Source organism: Taudactylus pleione, unplaced genomic scaffold (assembly GCF_031769625.1).
Source record: "Taudactylus pleione unplaced genomic scaffold, aTauple2 ptg000256l, whole genome shotgun sequence".
Classification (NCBI taxonomy): Eukaryota; Metazoa; Chordata; class Amphibia; order Anura; family Myobatrachidae; genus Taudactylus; species Taudactylus pleione.
The window spans coordinates 14,562,419-14,579,498 of NW_028284658.1; the positions used below are offsets into that span (position 1 = coordinate 14,562,419).

The 17,080-nt window shown below is 43.8% G+C and overlaps 1 protein-coding gene across 3 annotated transcripts in view; it reads left to right on the forward strand.

Annotated features, from left to right (window-relative positions):
• RBL1 (RB transcriptional corepressor like 1) overlaps positions 1 to 17,080 on the forward strand; it is a 170,647-nt gene that overhangs the window by 152,604 nt on the left and 963 nt on the right. For all 3 annotated transcript variants that reach the window (XM_088480668.1, XM_088480670.1, XM_088480669.1), the window contains 4 exons: positions 1,696 to 1,767; positions 2,746 to 2,827; positions 13,275 to 13,429; positions 13,509 to 13,673. In XM_088480668.1, the coding sequence (XP_088336794.1) occupies positions 1,696 to 1,767; positions 2,746 to 2,827; positions 13,275 to 13,429; positions 13,509 to 13,673 (474 nt within the window). The remainder of the gene's footprint in view (positions 1 to 1,695; positions 1,768 to 2,745; positions 2,828 to 13,274; positions 13,430 to 13,508; positions 13,674 to 17,080) is intronic.

Consider the following 17,080-nt stretch of genomic DNA (forward strand, 5'->3'; position numbering starts at 1 on the left):
AGAGCCCTGATCTTAACGAGTCTGTCTGGGATTACATGGAGACAGAAGGATTTGAGCAAGCCTACATCCACAATGCTGTTTTGAAGGCAATGGGTGGTCACACCAAATATTGATTTAGATTTCTTTTCTGTTCATTCACTTTGCATTTTGTTAATTGACAATAATATATTAACACTATTTTTGAAAGCATTCTTACATTGCAGCATTTTTTCCACACCCACCTAAAACCTTTACTGTACATTTCCTCCAAAATCTTGCTGATTCCAAAGGTCCTCTGCAAGTTGAAGTTGTGATCCTTGTAGTTCCCATTTAGCCGCAGCGAGCTTGTTACGCGGATCTCCTAGGCCTCTTCGACACTTTGCAGATTCTTACTCTACGGCTGGTTCTTCTGTCTCAGGGCCTGTGCTTCCCCCTGGATCTGGCCCATTTCGCTTTGACAGGGTGGCTCTTGAGATATCTGCCCTGAGAGCTAAGGGGTTCTCCAAATCGGTCATTCGTACCATGCTGAATGCCCGTAAACCACCTTCTGCAAGGATTTATTACCGGGTTTGGTAGACTGTGTGTGTCGGTCTTCCTTCTCCTTCTCGCTCCTGCATTGGGCTTGCTAACTTAACTGGCCTGCCTGGGGCTGAGGGTGAGGTATAAGGGTGAAGGAGCAGGTACTGCTGGAAGAAAAAGATTAACTGTTTGGTGCCTGGACTCCTATGCCAGCCTATACCCACTGTCTATAGCCTGTGTCCCCTAAGTCGCAATTCGATGGACTAGGACGCACCAGGAGACTGTGCTGATTACGCAACACTTGTATATCTGTGTGCTACTGAGTCTGTAAAGGGAACTTTGCGTGGAAAAAAAGCCGTAGCCACTGTATCATAGCACTTTGTATGCTGTTTCAAAAACTTTGTCACACACAGATATACAAGTGTCGCATATCCAGTTAATCAGCACAGTCTTCTGGTGAGTCCCTGTCACATTGCGGCTTAGGCGCATATTCAGCAAGAAAGATGCGAAAATCGATCAGGGCTAACAGTCTCATGGGTCCTGGCGCATCAGAGAGGGGGCGGTTTGGCACGACTGCAGCAAAGATGCGCGAGGACACACCTGTACTTTGACCCAAAATAGTTTCACTAGTATTCATAGTGAACATATGAGTCACCCGTAGCATCACAATCTATGAAACGATTCAGAGTTGGGTTATGATGGGAATGTTTCAAAGGTTTAGGTACCTCCCTGTGTAAGACAAAGGGACATTTCTCACACCAAGGGGTTTAGTTACAAAGTGGTGACTTTTGGAAGCTGACGCTTCTCAGCATGGTTTACGATCAAAATTTTAAATTACACTAATAAGTAGTACGCCCTGCCTATTTTGTACTTAATATTAGTGCAGCTTTAAATTTTGAGCTACAACCTGCCGAGAAGCAAGACACCGCTTTGTAAATATACCCCTAAATCCTTTAATGGAGTGTGTTTTGTTTTTGTTGACTTGCTAGTAAAGTTACTTTTTTAGCAGCATTCACGTTTTGTTGGTGGAATCTGCTTTCACAAATTATATGTAAAAATGTGAATAATATGTAAGAATACCCTGCTAGGTACAGGTAAAGTGAGTACCATCATCATGAAACCTCAATATGCACCTTTTATATTTTACAATATACGAATTCAAAGGAATAATAATATGATCTACTTGTTCCCCCTTAGATTACAAAAGAAGATCAGCTATTTCAGGACATCATGAAATGTTACAGAAATCAACCACAAGCGCACAGTCATGTAAGTAAATATAATATTCACTTGTCCAATTCAATTAGCTGTGAGGTTCATTATGTGCCCTTGCTGCGACATGGAACCTCCAGCAATGACCTATCTTTGCGTCTAATTGAATCAGCCACTTAGTTAGGGCATAGCTATTTAGTCATTAACAGAATAAGGAGTAGATGGCAAGAAAATATAATGCAATTTAAATCCATTTTCTATATTTAGGCCTAGTATACACTATCAAATTATGTGTGTGTGTAATATATATATATATATATATATATATATATATATATATATATATATATATATATATATATATAAATCTCAAAAGGAATAAATGGCACTCCAGGACTGAATAGGCGAAGAAAAAGCTGGTGCTTGAATGCAACGTTTCGGGGTTACATCTCCGTCAGGACACACAGCGATACAGTGACACACAACAAATATATATATACTTACAGACAGGTGCTCTCATCCGCAGCGTGCAGCCCGTTCCCCGGCGTTAGGACCTCTACTTTGGTTTCCACGCTGACGTCACCCCGGAAGTGACGACCACCGGGTCCCGGGACTTTCACAGCCGCTAGGGGGAGATTAGTGTGTGAAACATGTCTGCTGTAGACAGTGACAAAGTTAAATGAATAAACCATTATTCATGTAAATTAGTCACGGTCTACAGCAGACATGTTTCACACACAAATGTACTATTGTTGTGTGTTACTTTATCGCTGTGTGTCCTGATGACGGAGGTGTAACCCTGAAAAGTTGCATTAAAGCAACAGCTTTTTCTTCGCCTATTCAGTCCTGGAGTGCCACCTGTTTTCCTTGAGAGAGAGAAAGAGAGTTTAGAGAGAGAGCGCGAGTCGAGAGAGAGAGCGATCGATCCGGTTATGCATTCGGGAATCTGAGCGAGCAAATGCTAGTGTATATATTAATATTGTATACACAAAGCTATTGGGAATTGCATTTGTCATTTTGTTCTTATTTTGTCAGGTGTATAGAAGTGTGTTATTGAAAAGGGTTCCTCAGGAAGATGACGTTGGAGCCAGTCAAGATGTGGAAATGGTTGATTGTGGTAAGAATAGGGAGACAAAAACAAAGCTTGATTTTAAAGCACTGTGATCATGTGATTTGTTGCAATTGTTTGTTTTTTTCGGAAAGTCGCTTCTATATCCTAGTCTCATTTCATGTGTGGCTGTCTAGATGGCTTTTATGGCTTATCAAAGCTATCATAATTTTTAGCATGACAAAATAATTTGTTGAGCCATAGTGATTTCATCCTTCCCACAGCCAACTGGGGCAACAACAAGGTTTCATGTAAAACCACATCTGATGTCTGTCTTTTTGTTGACCTCCAATTGGTCAACTTCTCCAGTATTGCACCTGAGTTTATTGCTGCTTTTTGTGAAATGGGTATCGTGGGCAAGTAGCTTTGATTCATCCTTACAGGCTATATATAAGGCTTTCTCTCTTCTACCCATGTTAGTATTACCCGTCTTGTCTGCACTGACTTTTATTTAGTTTTCTCCACATTTCAATGTCAACATGATTACGTATAAACTTCTGCCTATATCTGTGCATGTGTTGGCCCTTATACCTGTATTCTTCAGTACAAGCACTTAATGGTAGCGTGAATCAATAGTAAATTACCATTCTCAGGTTTAATGTATTGAAACCGGTTTTAAACTTCTCAGACAATCATAACTGTTTAATTTGTCTCATTCTGGATGATTTGCCCTATAAATTAAGGTTGATTTTTTAGAAGTGTCTTTTACGTGTACAGTATACAAGAGATGTATAAATGAAATTATAGCAAAGGACTAGAGCAGTTTTACAGTAGTAGCACGTAATTGTATTGGTAAGTGTAACACGAAGAATAATGGCAAGTGTTTTTAATGCAAGGAAAACAGGGTGTTTGAGCAGGCTGACGGTGCGCTTGCGGTCAGTACCACAATAGTCCTGAAAGTAAAGGCATGCCTGTTATTGCTTTAGTTAAATAATGTTCTCAAGAGGAGGCACCTTTTTATTGTATGGGTTTTGGGTAAGGGGAAATTACATACATGGAAACAACATGCAATATTTTACTTTAAAGCAAGTGTGGAGCTTCTGGGTGTTTTCAACAGTTTGCAGTCAAACACTTGGTTGCATTTAAGATCGAAGAAGCCAGTTTATTGTAGTTTTTTTGTATATCAAAGAGGAAATACCAAGGTGCAAATGTAATAGCCCATGATTTGCGGGAGCTGACTTGATTTCTCTGAGATAGTCATTAGATTTAAAGCTTTTGGTTTTTGGGTGATGAGCACCAAATATACTTGGGTTTGCAGAGACCAGAGATGTGCTTCAGATTTGTTAAAGAGAACACTGGCGTTGTCAGGAGTCACCTGGGTGTGGAATAATTTATATACACAATTTTATATACACAATAATTTATATACACAATACCAATAAATGATTTACATAAACAGCGTATAGTAACTTATATAGTGGTGCTTGAAAGTTTGTGAACTCTTTAGAATTTTCTATATGTCTGTTGAAATTTGGTCTAAAACTAGCTCAGATTTTCACACAAGCAAAAATTAGACATGCTCATTTTTTTTTAAGAAAATTATCTATTGTCCCATATCTGTGAGTGTCAAAAGTATGTGAACCTTTAGGCTTAGTTGATATTTTGAAGGTGTAATTAGTCATGTATTTTCTTTCTATGAGAATGACAATGGTAGGAAATTCCAGACCATTATTATCCTCCATCGACCAACAAAGACCACGCCAAGATCAAGGCGTCTAATAGTGTGCAAGGTCACAAAGGAACCCAAGGTAACCCCTAAGCAACTGGAAGGCCTTTCTCAAATTCGCTAATGTGTTCATGAGTCCACCATCAGGAGAACGCTGACAACAATGGTGTGCATGGCAGGATTGCAAGGAGAAAGTCACTGCTCTCCATAAAGAACATTGCTGCCCATCTGCAGTTTGCTAAAGATTACCTGGGCAAGCCAGATGACTATTGGAACAATGTTTTGTGGACAGATTAGTCCAATATAAAGTTTTTTGGTTTAAATAAGAAGCATTATGTTTGGAGAAAGGAGAACACTGTATTCCAGCATAAAAACCCTCATACCATCTGTGAAACACGGTGGTGGTGGTATCACGGTTTGGGCCTGTTTTGCTTGTCATAATTGATGGGACAATAAATTCTGAATTATACCAGAATATTCTAAAAGAAAATGTCTCTGTCCATGAGCTGCATCTCAAGAGAACGTGGGTCATGTAGAGAGACAACGACATTGAAATATTGTGGAAGGACCTGAAGCAAGCAGTTCATGGAAGGAAACCCACTAACATAATAGAGTAAGCTGTTTTATATGGAGTAATGGGGTAAAATTCCTCCAAGCCGATGTTCAGGACTAATCAACGGTTACCGTAAATGTTTAGAAGCAGTTATTGCTGCACAAGGGGATCATACCAGATATTGAAAAGCAAAGTTCACTACTTTTGTCATATCTGTGATGAATCATTTTCCTCAATAAAAAAATGAGCATGTCTAAATTTTTTTTGTCTCATTTGTTTGATTTGGTTCTACTTTTAGTACTTGTGTGAAAATCTGAGGTAGTTTAAAGGCCAAATTTCAGCAGAAATATAGAAAGTTCCTAAGGGTTCACAAACTTTCAAGCGCCACTGTATATTACCTTATGTTTTGTCTGTTTGCACACTATTGCAGCTGTGAAGATAGCAGTCATCCCGTACATGGTAGAGATATATGTAACAAAGTAATAGCGCAAATATGTGCAAGCAGCAAATTTACACAAATAAGCTAATATAAGAATCTGTGGTAGATATAATAAAAGGTGTTACGTGTCCCAATATTAATAATTACTGTACATTATAACAAAATCTTAATAGTTGCATTTCTTCTGTAGTGGATACATTTGAATAAATTACACTTTATATAGGAGTCCCAATGGAATAAGCCGAGTATCCTAAAGCTTTTTTTTGTAATTTTACGTTTTTTATTTGTAAAAAAAAAATGTTTCTTACCGTTTGGACATCTGATAGTCCAAGTGGATGTGGGCAATGTACATTTATGGGAAAAAAAATTGCAACCTGGGCATTTGCGCTAGCATAATAGGGGAAACTGGTGGATATTATGGCCATATCCAAAATGGGAGCGAAAAGTCCGTGCTGGACTTTTCACTCCACATCGGAGGTTAGAGTGGGGATAAAGTATCGGGCGCATGCCCGCTTATCCCCGTATTCAATTTAAAAGGAGCGAAAACGGGACCCGGCGAAATTGGATCTGCGAAAAAAAAAACTGTCATTTTCGGGAAATGAGCCTGGGACCCCCCTAAAGAGGTCCAGACATGGGGGATAACTATGGGTACCATAAGGAAGTCATGGTTTGTAATAGCCGCGGCAGGTACATATTTGCGGCTATGAAGAAGGGGTAAAGAATAGAACCTAGAATTCTTTTTTTTTTTTTTTTTTTTTTTTTTTTTTGTAAAAATTACTATTGCTATCCAATTTAGGGTACATGATAATGGGGGTAAGCATTTTTTTTTTAAGTCCCTAAAATGATTTTTAAAAATTCAGCAAAAATGCACCTGCCGCTACTCCTGCAATGAAAACACCTGCCGCATACTTGGGTTGCTCTCTGAATTTAATTTGGCTATTTTAGAAGTGTGTTCCCTATTTATTTTTTTACCCCCAAAATTTAAGTACATTTTTTGGGGTGTCCCGAATTTTTTTTTCTTCATTTTCTTTGACACTGTTTATTTTTAAATGACATTCCCAGGGGTGCAGGCTATTTTTTTTTTTTTTTTTTTAAGCCTGCAACCCTAAACCCCAATTCTGCACTTTTTTTCGCTACCTATTTCAGTGGTGAATAGTTATCCCCTTTTTTTTTCCCAAGACTTTTCGAACCTGCGAAAAGTCAATGAAATTGAAAACGGGGATATTGGAAATAGGCGAAAATTACATGATTCTGACATTTCGCTTCAAACTGAATATGGCCCTATGGGTTAACAATAAACCCTAATGGAGATGAGCAGGAAAAAGCAAGGATAGAATTCCTATTAAAACAAAAATTGTAAATTGGGTCTCCTCAGCTGTAGAGCTACATGTTTCATCAGTCTGAGGAAGTGGTCAGGTGATATATATGTAGAGCTACAGCTGAAGAGACAACAGAGTGAGTATATCTCCCATTTACATCCTCTCCATTAATTTCAACAGTGTAAACTATATATTTCTATTTCATCCACTAGGGGAAACTGGAGGTGCTTATGCTGGGGTATACAGGCGTGGATAACTAAAACCGACACTTTAATTCATTTAGAAGTGTGAAGCTCCTCCCCCTCTATGCCCCATCAGCCCTCAGTTTAGTAAATGTGCCTACTAGGAGCTGGTCACAATCCGTGTGCTCCAGCAATACATTTATTTTATTTATTTAGATTTCTTTATTTTTTTTACATCTTTTGACACTTTTGGGTACCCTTCGCCACCTCTCTAAAGGTGGGGTCCGGGTACCTGGTGCCCTGTCCTTATAGAAGGCAGGAAGGAGTGCGCAGCGCTTATATGAAAAGCACTGACTGCTCCTTACCGCCACAGCACATTTCTCAACAGGAAGAAGAGAAGTGCTGACTGCAGAGAGACTATCGGGGACCACGCAGTGAGTAACCACCTGTGCATCCCCCGGCTCCCAGCCCCGCCGCTGCCCAGCGTTATTACAAACTTAGTGTGCTGGGCAGCTAATTCAGAGCACTACAGAGCGGCTTCCTGAACTCCCTATTCCCGCTGTTGCATGAGTCGCTGGGCTGCTAAGTGCGCTACAGCGAACGGCACCCGGCTCTCCCCCTCCCCGCTGGTACAGTGGCGCGGGGCAGCAGATTAAGTGCGCTACAAGCGCGGCCACCTGCTCCAACTCTCCCCGCTGTACACGCGGGGGGGGGGGTTAATGGCCACAGACAGCCATCTTGTATAGCCCTTTAGGGCATAAAGAAGGGGGCGGAGCTTATAGGCAGCGCGGGTCTCTCTCCTCCAGCGGCAAGCGGCTGTGTAACAGCGGGGCTGCCGCTCTTTCATACACAGCAGCTCATCCTGCATCTCTATTACCAGGAGATTGCAGTGTAAGAGACACAGAAGGCTGGATTCCTCTGCTGCCATTCCTGTGCTGCAGGACAGTTGCATCTCCTGATTACATCCCTGGTAAAGAGGCTGTAAGTAACTGGGGTGTAAGTGCAGGGGAATCTGATCTGTGGGAGGGGGGTTTCTCCTCCTCTGTGTCCCACAGCCGCCTTGTTTTATCTTGTCTGTGTCTCTTCTGTTTTATGCTGTGTTTCTCTGGGTGACTGTGTGTACCATGTCCAACAAAACCAAGGCTTCTCAAAGGCTGTTTGTCTGTTCCAAGTGTAACAACAAACAGACCAAGCCACATGCCACTGGGTCCACGTTATGTGATGCTTGTATAACAACGGATTCACAGATGGCGATTACTAGCTCACCTTCTCCGCCGTGGGCCGCTGACATGGTAGGAGTTATGTCAGACTTAATATCGAACTGAGGCGCACAGGTCTCAACCTCCCTGGGTAGCTGGGTTAACCAAGTCTCTAGACACCCTGGTTCAGGTGATGGTACAGCGGTGCCTGCACCCTCCACTTACTACCAAAAATAGTCACAAAAGCATACTCTGACTGTTCTCCAGTCAGAAGAGTTGGACGTAGAATTCCTCGCCACAGATGATACCGAAGTGGGTGAATTGGAGGAAGTTTTACAAGAAACCCCTCAGGAGTTAGTCTGCCTCCCCCGGGGTGGGATCTCTGGCAGTCAGAAAGGTCCTTAATTTGCCTGAGGAGATAGTTACTGCATCCCAGGAGTGTGAACTATTTCACGAACAACAACTTCAACAGCAGTTATCAGTAGCCTGGAAACAGCTGGATAAGCGGTTCCAAATTCCACGTAGGTTTCAGTCTAGCTGATGGAGAAGTGGGAAACACCTCCTCCTGTAGATGCATCTGTTTCCCTTCTTTCTAAGAAAACCGCACTTCCGGTGCCGGGAGCTACTGTTTTAAAGGACCCTTCAGTTCGTAAGTTGGAGACAACACTAAGGTCTATATATACCGCAGCGGGAGTTCAACTTAGACCTACCCTTGTTACTGCCTGGGTTAACAAGGCTGTGGTTTGCTGGGCTGACCAGTCGATTACAGGTTTGGACTCGGGTACTTCCAGAGCAGAATTACGTCTACTAGCAGAACACATCCGTGAGTCTGCAGTTTACCTGGGAGAAGCTTCTAAGGATATTAGTCAGATTAGTGCTCGCATATCTGCGTCTGCTATTTCAGTACACAGAGCTCTGTGGCTGCGCGCTTGGCAGGCGGACGCAGAGTCCAAGCATGCGGTTGAGGGTTTACCATTCACGTGTGACATGCTTTTTGGCCCGGAATTGGACAAGTGGATAACCCAGGCCACAGGGGGTAAGTCCTCTTTCCTCCAGTCTACTGCTCCAGCTCCCAGAAGACCTTATACTGTACCTTCGTTTCATTCCTTTCGAGCACCTCATTCCATTCGTGGTAGAGCCAGAGGTGCTCCCACGCAACCGAGAGGCGGTAGAGGTCGTCCACACACTGTTGCACGTAGACCAGAGCCAAAACCAGCTGTGAAACAGGTGGCATGACGGTCTTCCGTCCCACCTGGGGTCTCCTGCGGTGTTTCAACAAGTTTGGAACCAGACCTCTTCAGAACCGTGGATTCGCAGGCTAATTTCCCTGGGTACCGAATAGACTTCGAAGCCCCCCCCCCCCCCCTCCACCTCGCTTCTTCACTACGAGTTTGCCGATCCCGACGGCCAAGGCCAGGGTTCTACAGGAGGCTTTCTGGTCTGTAGTAGTGTCATCTGTGCTAGTTCCGGTACCGGACATCAGAGAGGTAGGGGTTTTTACTCAAACCTGTTTGTAGTGCCCAAACCGGATGGTTCGGTCAGACCCATCTTAAACCTCAAGTCCTTAAACCTGTATCTGAAGATGTATAGTTTCAAAATGGAATCTCTGCAGTCCGTCATTGCGAGCTTGGAACCTGGGGAGTTCCTATTATCCCTGGATATCAAGGATGCTTATCTCCATGTTCCCATTGGGGAACCACACCAGGCTTTTCACCAAACTCATGTCAGTCATGATCGCTCTCCTTCGGTCATCAGGAGTGAACATAATCCCTTATTTGGTCGATCTGTTGCTCAAGGCTCCATGAGTATCTCTTCTAACAGATCATGCCTTACTGACCTATCATACTCTAAAAAAAACACGGTTGGATAATCAACTTCAAGAAGTCGAATCTCCAATCTGTCCCAGAAACTTCTATTTCTGGGCATGATATGGAATCACAGAGGATTTTTCTTCCAACAGACAAGGCCAGGGATATCTGGTTGGTAGTTCAGCTGGTCCTCAGATCAAAGAAAGTGTCAATGCTTCTCTGTCTGGCTCTCTTAGGAAAGATGGTAGCTGCTTTCGAGGCACTACAGTTCAGCCGGTTCCACTCCAGGGTTTTTTCAGCTGGACCTGTTAGCACAGGGGTCAGGGTCTCATCTGCTTCTACACCGAGAGATCCGTCTGAGACCGGTTACCAGAGTGGCCCTTCTTTGGTGGATGTAATCCACAAATCTTTTAGCGGGCCGGAGATTCGGAGTGTGGGACTGGCTCATCGTAACAACGGATGCCAGCCTCCGAGGAGGGGGAGCAGTAGTCCTCGATTACCACTTTCAAGGTCGATGGTCCCCTCTAGAACAGAAGTGGCCCATAAATGTGTTGGAACTCAGAGCGATTTACAATGCTCTGATAGAGGCAACAGAGTTTTTAAAGGCTCGTCTGGTAAGAGTTCAGTCCGACAACGTGACGGCCGTCGCTTACATTAACCGCCAAGGAGGGACTCTGAGGCGCATGGCTATGCGAGAAATCCATCCCGGGGAATGGACGCTTCACCCAGACGTGTTCAACGCGCTGATACATCGATGGGGATGCCCTCATGGCGTCACGACTGAATCGTCAGCTCCCAGTATACGTGTCAAGAATTCGAGATCCGCAAGCGGAAGCAGTAGACACTCTGACAAGTCCGTGGATCTACAACCTCGTTTACCTTTTTCCTCCGATTCCGCTTCTTCCTCGTCTTCTAAAAAGGATAAAACAAGAGACAGCCTCTGTATTTCTCGTGGCTCCAAACTGGCCTTTGAGAAGTTGGTTCTCGGACCTTCGGTCCCTATTTTCAGACGATCCGTGTCCCCTTCCTCTGCGCCCGGATCTTCTACAGCAGGACCCTTTCATACACCCCATCTTAGCGCAACTGCGTTTAACGGAGTGGCTCTTGAAACCGATATCCTAAGATGCAGAGGCATCCCAGACTTTGTTATTCCCACCATGATATGCGCCAGGAAGCCAGTTTCGGCTGCGCATTATCATCGCATCTGGCATGCTTATATCTCATTGAGTTCCAGTTGGGTTCTTCCATCTAGGACTTTTCGTTTAGTCCCGGTTTCTGCTTTTCCTTCAGACAGGTCTGGATTCTGGCCTTCATCTGGGAACCTTAAGGGTGCAGGTTTCTGCCATTTCCATTTTCTTTCAAAGGAAATTGGCCCTCATTCCTGAGGTGCAGATGTTTCTTCAAGGGGTCTTGCGCGTGCAGCTCCCTTTTGTACCTCCAATAGCTCCCTGGGATCCAAACTTAGTGCTTCTGTTTCTTCAGTCGCCCGTGTTTGAACCTTGGAGGAGGTTGATCTTAAGTACCTGTCTTGGAAGGCGGTCCTCCTCCTGGCTTTCGCTTCGGCTAGTAGAGTTTCAGAATTGGGTGCTCTGTCTTATAAGCCACCTTACCTTGTGTTTCATGCTGATAGGGCGGAACTCCGGACGGTAGCCGCTTTCCTTCCCAAGGTTGTGTCAGCTTTTCATATCAATCGGCCTATTGTGGTACCGTTGTTGGTGGAGGACTCTGGTGGTTCTTCTACTTTGGATGTGGTTAGGGCTCTCCGCATCTATGTTGCCAGGACAGCGTCCCTCCTTAAGTCTGAGTCGCTTTTTGTTCTCTATGATGCTGTTCGGAGGGGTTGGCCAGCGTCTAAGCAGACTTTGGCACGTTGGATTCGGCTGACTATTCATCAGGCTTATGTTAGTGCCGACAGTCGGCCTCATTCGTCCATTTCGGCTCACTCCACACGTTCTGTGGGTGCGTCATGAGCGGACGGTAGAGGTGCCTCCACTTCACAGTTGCGCCATGCGGCCTCTTGGTCTTCAGTTCACACGTTTTGTCAAGTTTTACAAATTTGATACGTTTGCTACTTCGGCATCCCAGTTTGGCCGCCTAGTTCTGCAGTTGCCGCAGAGCGCTCCCGCCGGTGGGGAGAACTTTGGGACGTCCCCAGCGTAAGCACCTCCAGTGTCCCCTAGTGGATGAAAGAGAAAATGGGATCTTGGTAGCTACCGGTAAATCCTTTTCTCTGATTCCACAGGGGACACTGGACGCCCACCTCTGCGCTCTTTGCCTGCCTGTTCGGCTTGTTCCATATGTTGTATGATTCAGTTATTGTGTGGTGTTCTCTCCTTTTATTACTCCGCTTGTTTTCCATCTCCTCTCGGTCTTCATTTTCTAAACTGAGGGCTGATGGGGCATAGAGGGGGAGGAGCTTCACACTTCTAAATTAATTAAAGTGCCAGCTCTAGTTATCCACGCCTCTATACCCCAGCGTAAGCACCTCCAGTATCCCCTGTGGAATCAGAGAAAAGGATTTACCGGTAGGTACCAAAATCCAATTTTTTTTCTCTTCTCTTCTCTTCGCAACATACTGTACATAGAGGAGGAGTACATACAATACTATTAAGACAGAGCCCCAGGACAATTCCTTTTTATAAATAGGTTTAAGACAGAGCCCCAGGACAATTCCTATTTATAAATAGGTTTAAAGTGGCAATTCGTTTAATGGCAAAACTAATCAGATTTCACCTCATTAAATGAATTGCTGTTTTAAATCTTGCCACCTCCTGCAGATCATGAGCTATTACATTTGGCCCCAAGGGTTTCTTTGAGTCAGGCATTTAATGATTTTACTTGGGGCAGGACCTTTAGTTATGGAGGAAAGACATGCCCATAATTTACTCCAGCACAAAGGAGCTTATTTATTAGTCATTTAGTTACATCTTTGTTCACGTTTTGTGTTGATATATTTACCAAAATTAACAGCCTTTGTTATTAACATTCATTTAGGTAGCTTACCCAATCGTACATTCCATTGTGCTTTACACTTGCTTACTCTATGGATTTGCTTTGTAAAGTTCTCAAAGGATCCAAAATCTTTAAAAGTTTTGCCTCAGAAATGAAATGTCCTGCACTACAAGAGAAAACTCCCAACTGCATCTTGTATTTGGCTTACTCTCGACCATGCTGGAACTCACTATATTGACTTGAACAATGATGGAGAACTTTGCCTTTTTTTTTGTTTGTTTGTTTTTTTTAATCATTATTTACACAGCTACAGGAAATACTTTTTTTTACTTTTTCAGACTCCAATGAGACCCGCTCCTACTCAACACATGCTGACAGTGGTGTGAGTGATGAAGTGGAAAGAGGAGACTTGATTACATTTTATAACAACGTCTATATGGAACGGGTGAAATTATTTGCACTAAAATATGCAGTCACCACTAATGAACATCTGGTATGAACTTAAATATATGTCATTTTGTGTGGGTAAGCCCTCAAAGTGGATCTATTTGCTAAACAAATTTTATTTTTAGGCTGCAGCTCCACCGCTGTCCCCATTCCCCAGCATCAAGCAGCAAGTTGTCTCTCCTCGTCGGGTGTCCCAACAGCATTCCATTTATGTGTCTCCGCACAAGAACACGAATTGTCTCACGCCATGTACAGCACTTCTATACAAGTTTAATGGAAGTCCTTCTAAAGTAAGTTTCCTTTACAGCCAGAATAGATTGAAAAGCCTCATGAGTATATACCACAAGACCCTTAAAATACATAACTTTCTTAGCAAGTCCATTCAAATGTTCGCTCCTATCAGTTGGGTTTCTGCTTGATTAAACAGGTGGAGAAAGATGTATGTATTGACATTTGCATCTGTGTATTTGTTTTTAGTATGAAGGGAGGCTTTTGCTATATTTGAGGTAAAGCAAAACATCTATATGGAAAACAAAGCAATGACCATATTATAAACTTAATTACAAGCATTAACCTGTTACATCTTCCACTTGAGGAGTTTGGGGATGCAATACTTTAATCCTTCAAAGGCGCGTATCCACTTGCCGATAGAGGAACGGCAGTACGATTACAACATTGTAATCGTACAGTCGTTCCTCTTCCACTGTAGTGCCTACACTGAACGATATGTCGTTAAGTGTTGGCACCCTCCCTCATTCCTGAACATGCCTAATCTGTCGTTATCGGGAGATCGACCAGCATGTTCAGACGATTATTGATGTCGAAAACGACCAACGGGAACACACATCGCTGGTCGTTTTCGACATTTTAATGCACGATTAATGAGCGATTGAACTATATCGTTATCGTTCAATCACTTATTTTAATCGGCAAGTGGATACGCACCTTTACTTGGACTGGCTTCTCCTTATATAATTCTTCAGTTCTTTTTCTTCTGGCCTGCGTATGAAATGGGCATATGGATTTTGCCCTTTATATATTCTCCCCTGAAGTTCATTGTATTGCGTATGGTTTGTTCCTTGGCCCCTCTATAGCCAAAAACCCATGATTGTGGGGTGCTTTCTGCAACACCCTAAGTGGCTTAAACCATCCAGGCAATGCCTAAGCTATAGTGAGGTAGGTCCTTACCTCAGTCTTTTGGCTGTAACAGATAACATAGCACTTGCTGTGAATGAATAATGAGAATATAACATAAAACATACACATCTAAAGGCCATAAAATGCAGAGTGCGTTGCAGTGAGAGCCATATAATGCAGAGGCGCCATTTAATGCAGAGAGCACCGCAGTGATGGCCACATATCATAGAGAGCGTTGCAATGAGTGCCATTTAATGCAGAGAGCACCGCAGTGATGGCCACATATCATAGAGAGCGTTGCAATGAGCACCACTTAATGCAGAGAGCACCACAGTGAGCACCAAATATTGCAGAGAACGTCAGTGACCATACATAACTTATAAAACACCCTTCACACCCACACATAATTAATACACCCCTCCCCCATATACACACTACATTAATACACCACCCCACCGCAGGCAGTAAAACACACTTCAACCCACCACCCCCTCCCAGAAAAAAAGCAAATACACCCCTCCCCATTGCATACAAATACCACCCCCTAGATGACACTAGCACTTACCTGGAAGAGGATGTGTGGTCCCTGCTGGGGCTGTGCTCCATGGCACCGGAAAGGAGAGGATGCAGGACTCAGGAGAGACTGTGACAGAAGGCAAGAGAAGAGACACGAGAGGAAGGGGCGGGGACCCGGTGTTAGGTGGTGGGGTCTCAGGCAGGAAAAGAAGTGTGCATGTAAAATAGAGGAGGGGGCGGGGACTTGGGTGCAGGGACTGGGCCTCAGGCAGTCTGAGTGACAGCCTGTTCAGGTAGAGCCGGAGCGAGGATAAGAAGGGAAGGGCCCCCCTCCTCCTCTGGCCATACAAACTCTGCGCCTCCTTCTTCAGTACGGGCCAGCCACAGCGCAGACTCATAGTACGATAATAATGAGCCAGTTGACTCATTATTAGTACTGCCCTTAGTTGTCACAGGCGATAGTTCCGCGACCCCTGCCACGGGATGCCCCTAAGGTTTTTGAAAATGCCCTAGGCATTTGCCTTGAATGCCTAGGGCCGCCTCTGGTGGCAGCTATGCGATGGGGGGTAGGGATGCTATCTGCCAAGGGCCCTTGGAATTCTTGAGCCCTTGGGCAACTGCCTATTTAGCCTATAGGTACAGACGGCCCTGAACATTTGTGCCTCCTATCTGTTATGTTTATTGCTCAAAACATGTGTTTTTGAGTACCAGTTTACACATAGCATTCTCTGCATGGTCATATCAAATGTAATATGCCAGGCTGCAGCAACAGGGAAGAGCAAGAAAATGAGAGGAAACGAGGGGAGCGCAAGGAAAAACGAATTTACTCATGTACAGGCGCCTATGTCTCATCATTCCCCTAGGCACTCCAGATCAGTCAAATTTCTCTAAACATGAGCCTGATCATTATCTTGCAAAAAAGAAACTCCGATAGCACTTTCAGACTTAAAATCCCATCTTGGACCCGGGAAAGCGAGCACCAGTTGAAGCCGTGCTATCCCTTTTGCACTAAGGGGACAACCCAGGTTATTCCCGGGTTGTCACCTTTCACACCGGACCCAGTTCTTGCAGTGACCCAGGTCTTCCGGCATTCAGTAGCTGCTTGGAGATGATCTCATCTCCAAGCGCCACTGGCCCGACCAATCAGTTTGTTTTAGGCGTGACCACCTTTCACACTCAAGGTGGGTCATCGACCCGGGAAAATTCTGCTAGCTAGCAGGATTGTCAGCCCGGGTCACACCTTTCAGACCCGAAAAACCCAGGTTTTAGGGTCAAGTCTGCAAGGGGTATAAATGACAGGTGGAGAAAGCCAATAAAGTTTTGATGACAAAGTAAAAAAATAAACAGCAGTATTTGTTCTCTGTACACAAAGATTTGCTCAAAACAGGAAAAAATAAAGCTGCAGATTTGTTTGTAAATACAAATGTATATTAATGAATATTACCAAGGATTCAAGCAGTAATAAAATAGGAGTCTGAGTCGGAGGTGTGGCTTGCTGCCCCGACAGTCACAGAAACTATTGAGTCTCAGGATGATACTTTCAAGTCTTTTAATAAAACAATTTTTTGTTGCACTGTTATTTCCACACATCCCCAATTCTCCACCAGCTTTTTTATATTTTAATTTCAGGGAATTTACAGATCTCACTACTTAATGCTGGGTACTCGCTGGCAGATATTTTGGCCAAACAATTGATAGCCAATATATCTTGTGTCTGTTGGCCGGTGTGTACTGCCATGTGTCTGTGAACGATGTTGCTGCACAGCTGATGGCAGATATACTGTAGCTGTCCATCGTGCTGTGCATGGGCGGTCAGAAGGCTGCAGGTAGGGGCTGGTGGGACCTGCGGCCAGATGATGGTTGTTCATACAGACTAAACAAACATCTATCATCTGCAGATATCGGTTAGGTGTGTACCTAGCTTTACACTTTCATGTTTTCTAGGTGAGTATCCTCTGGTTTCAATGTATTACCTATAATCATCTTCTGGTCTGTTTGTTGGTAGTTGGGTTTAACTATACTGAATCTTGAACACCACATGCTC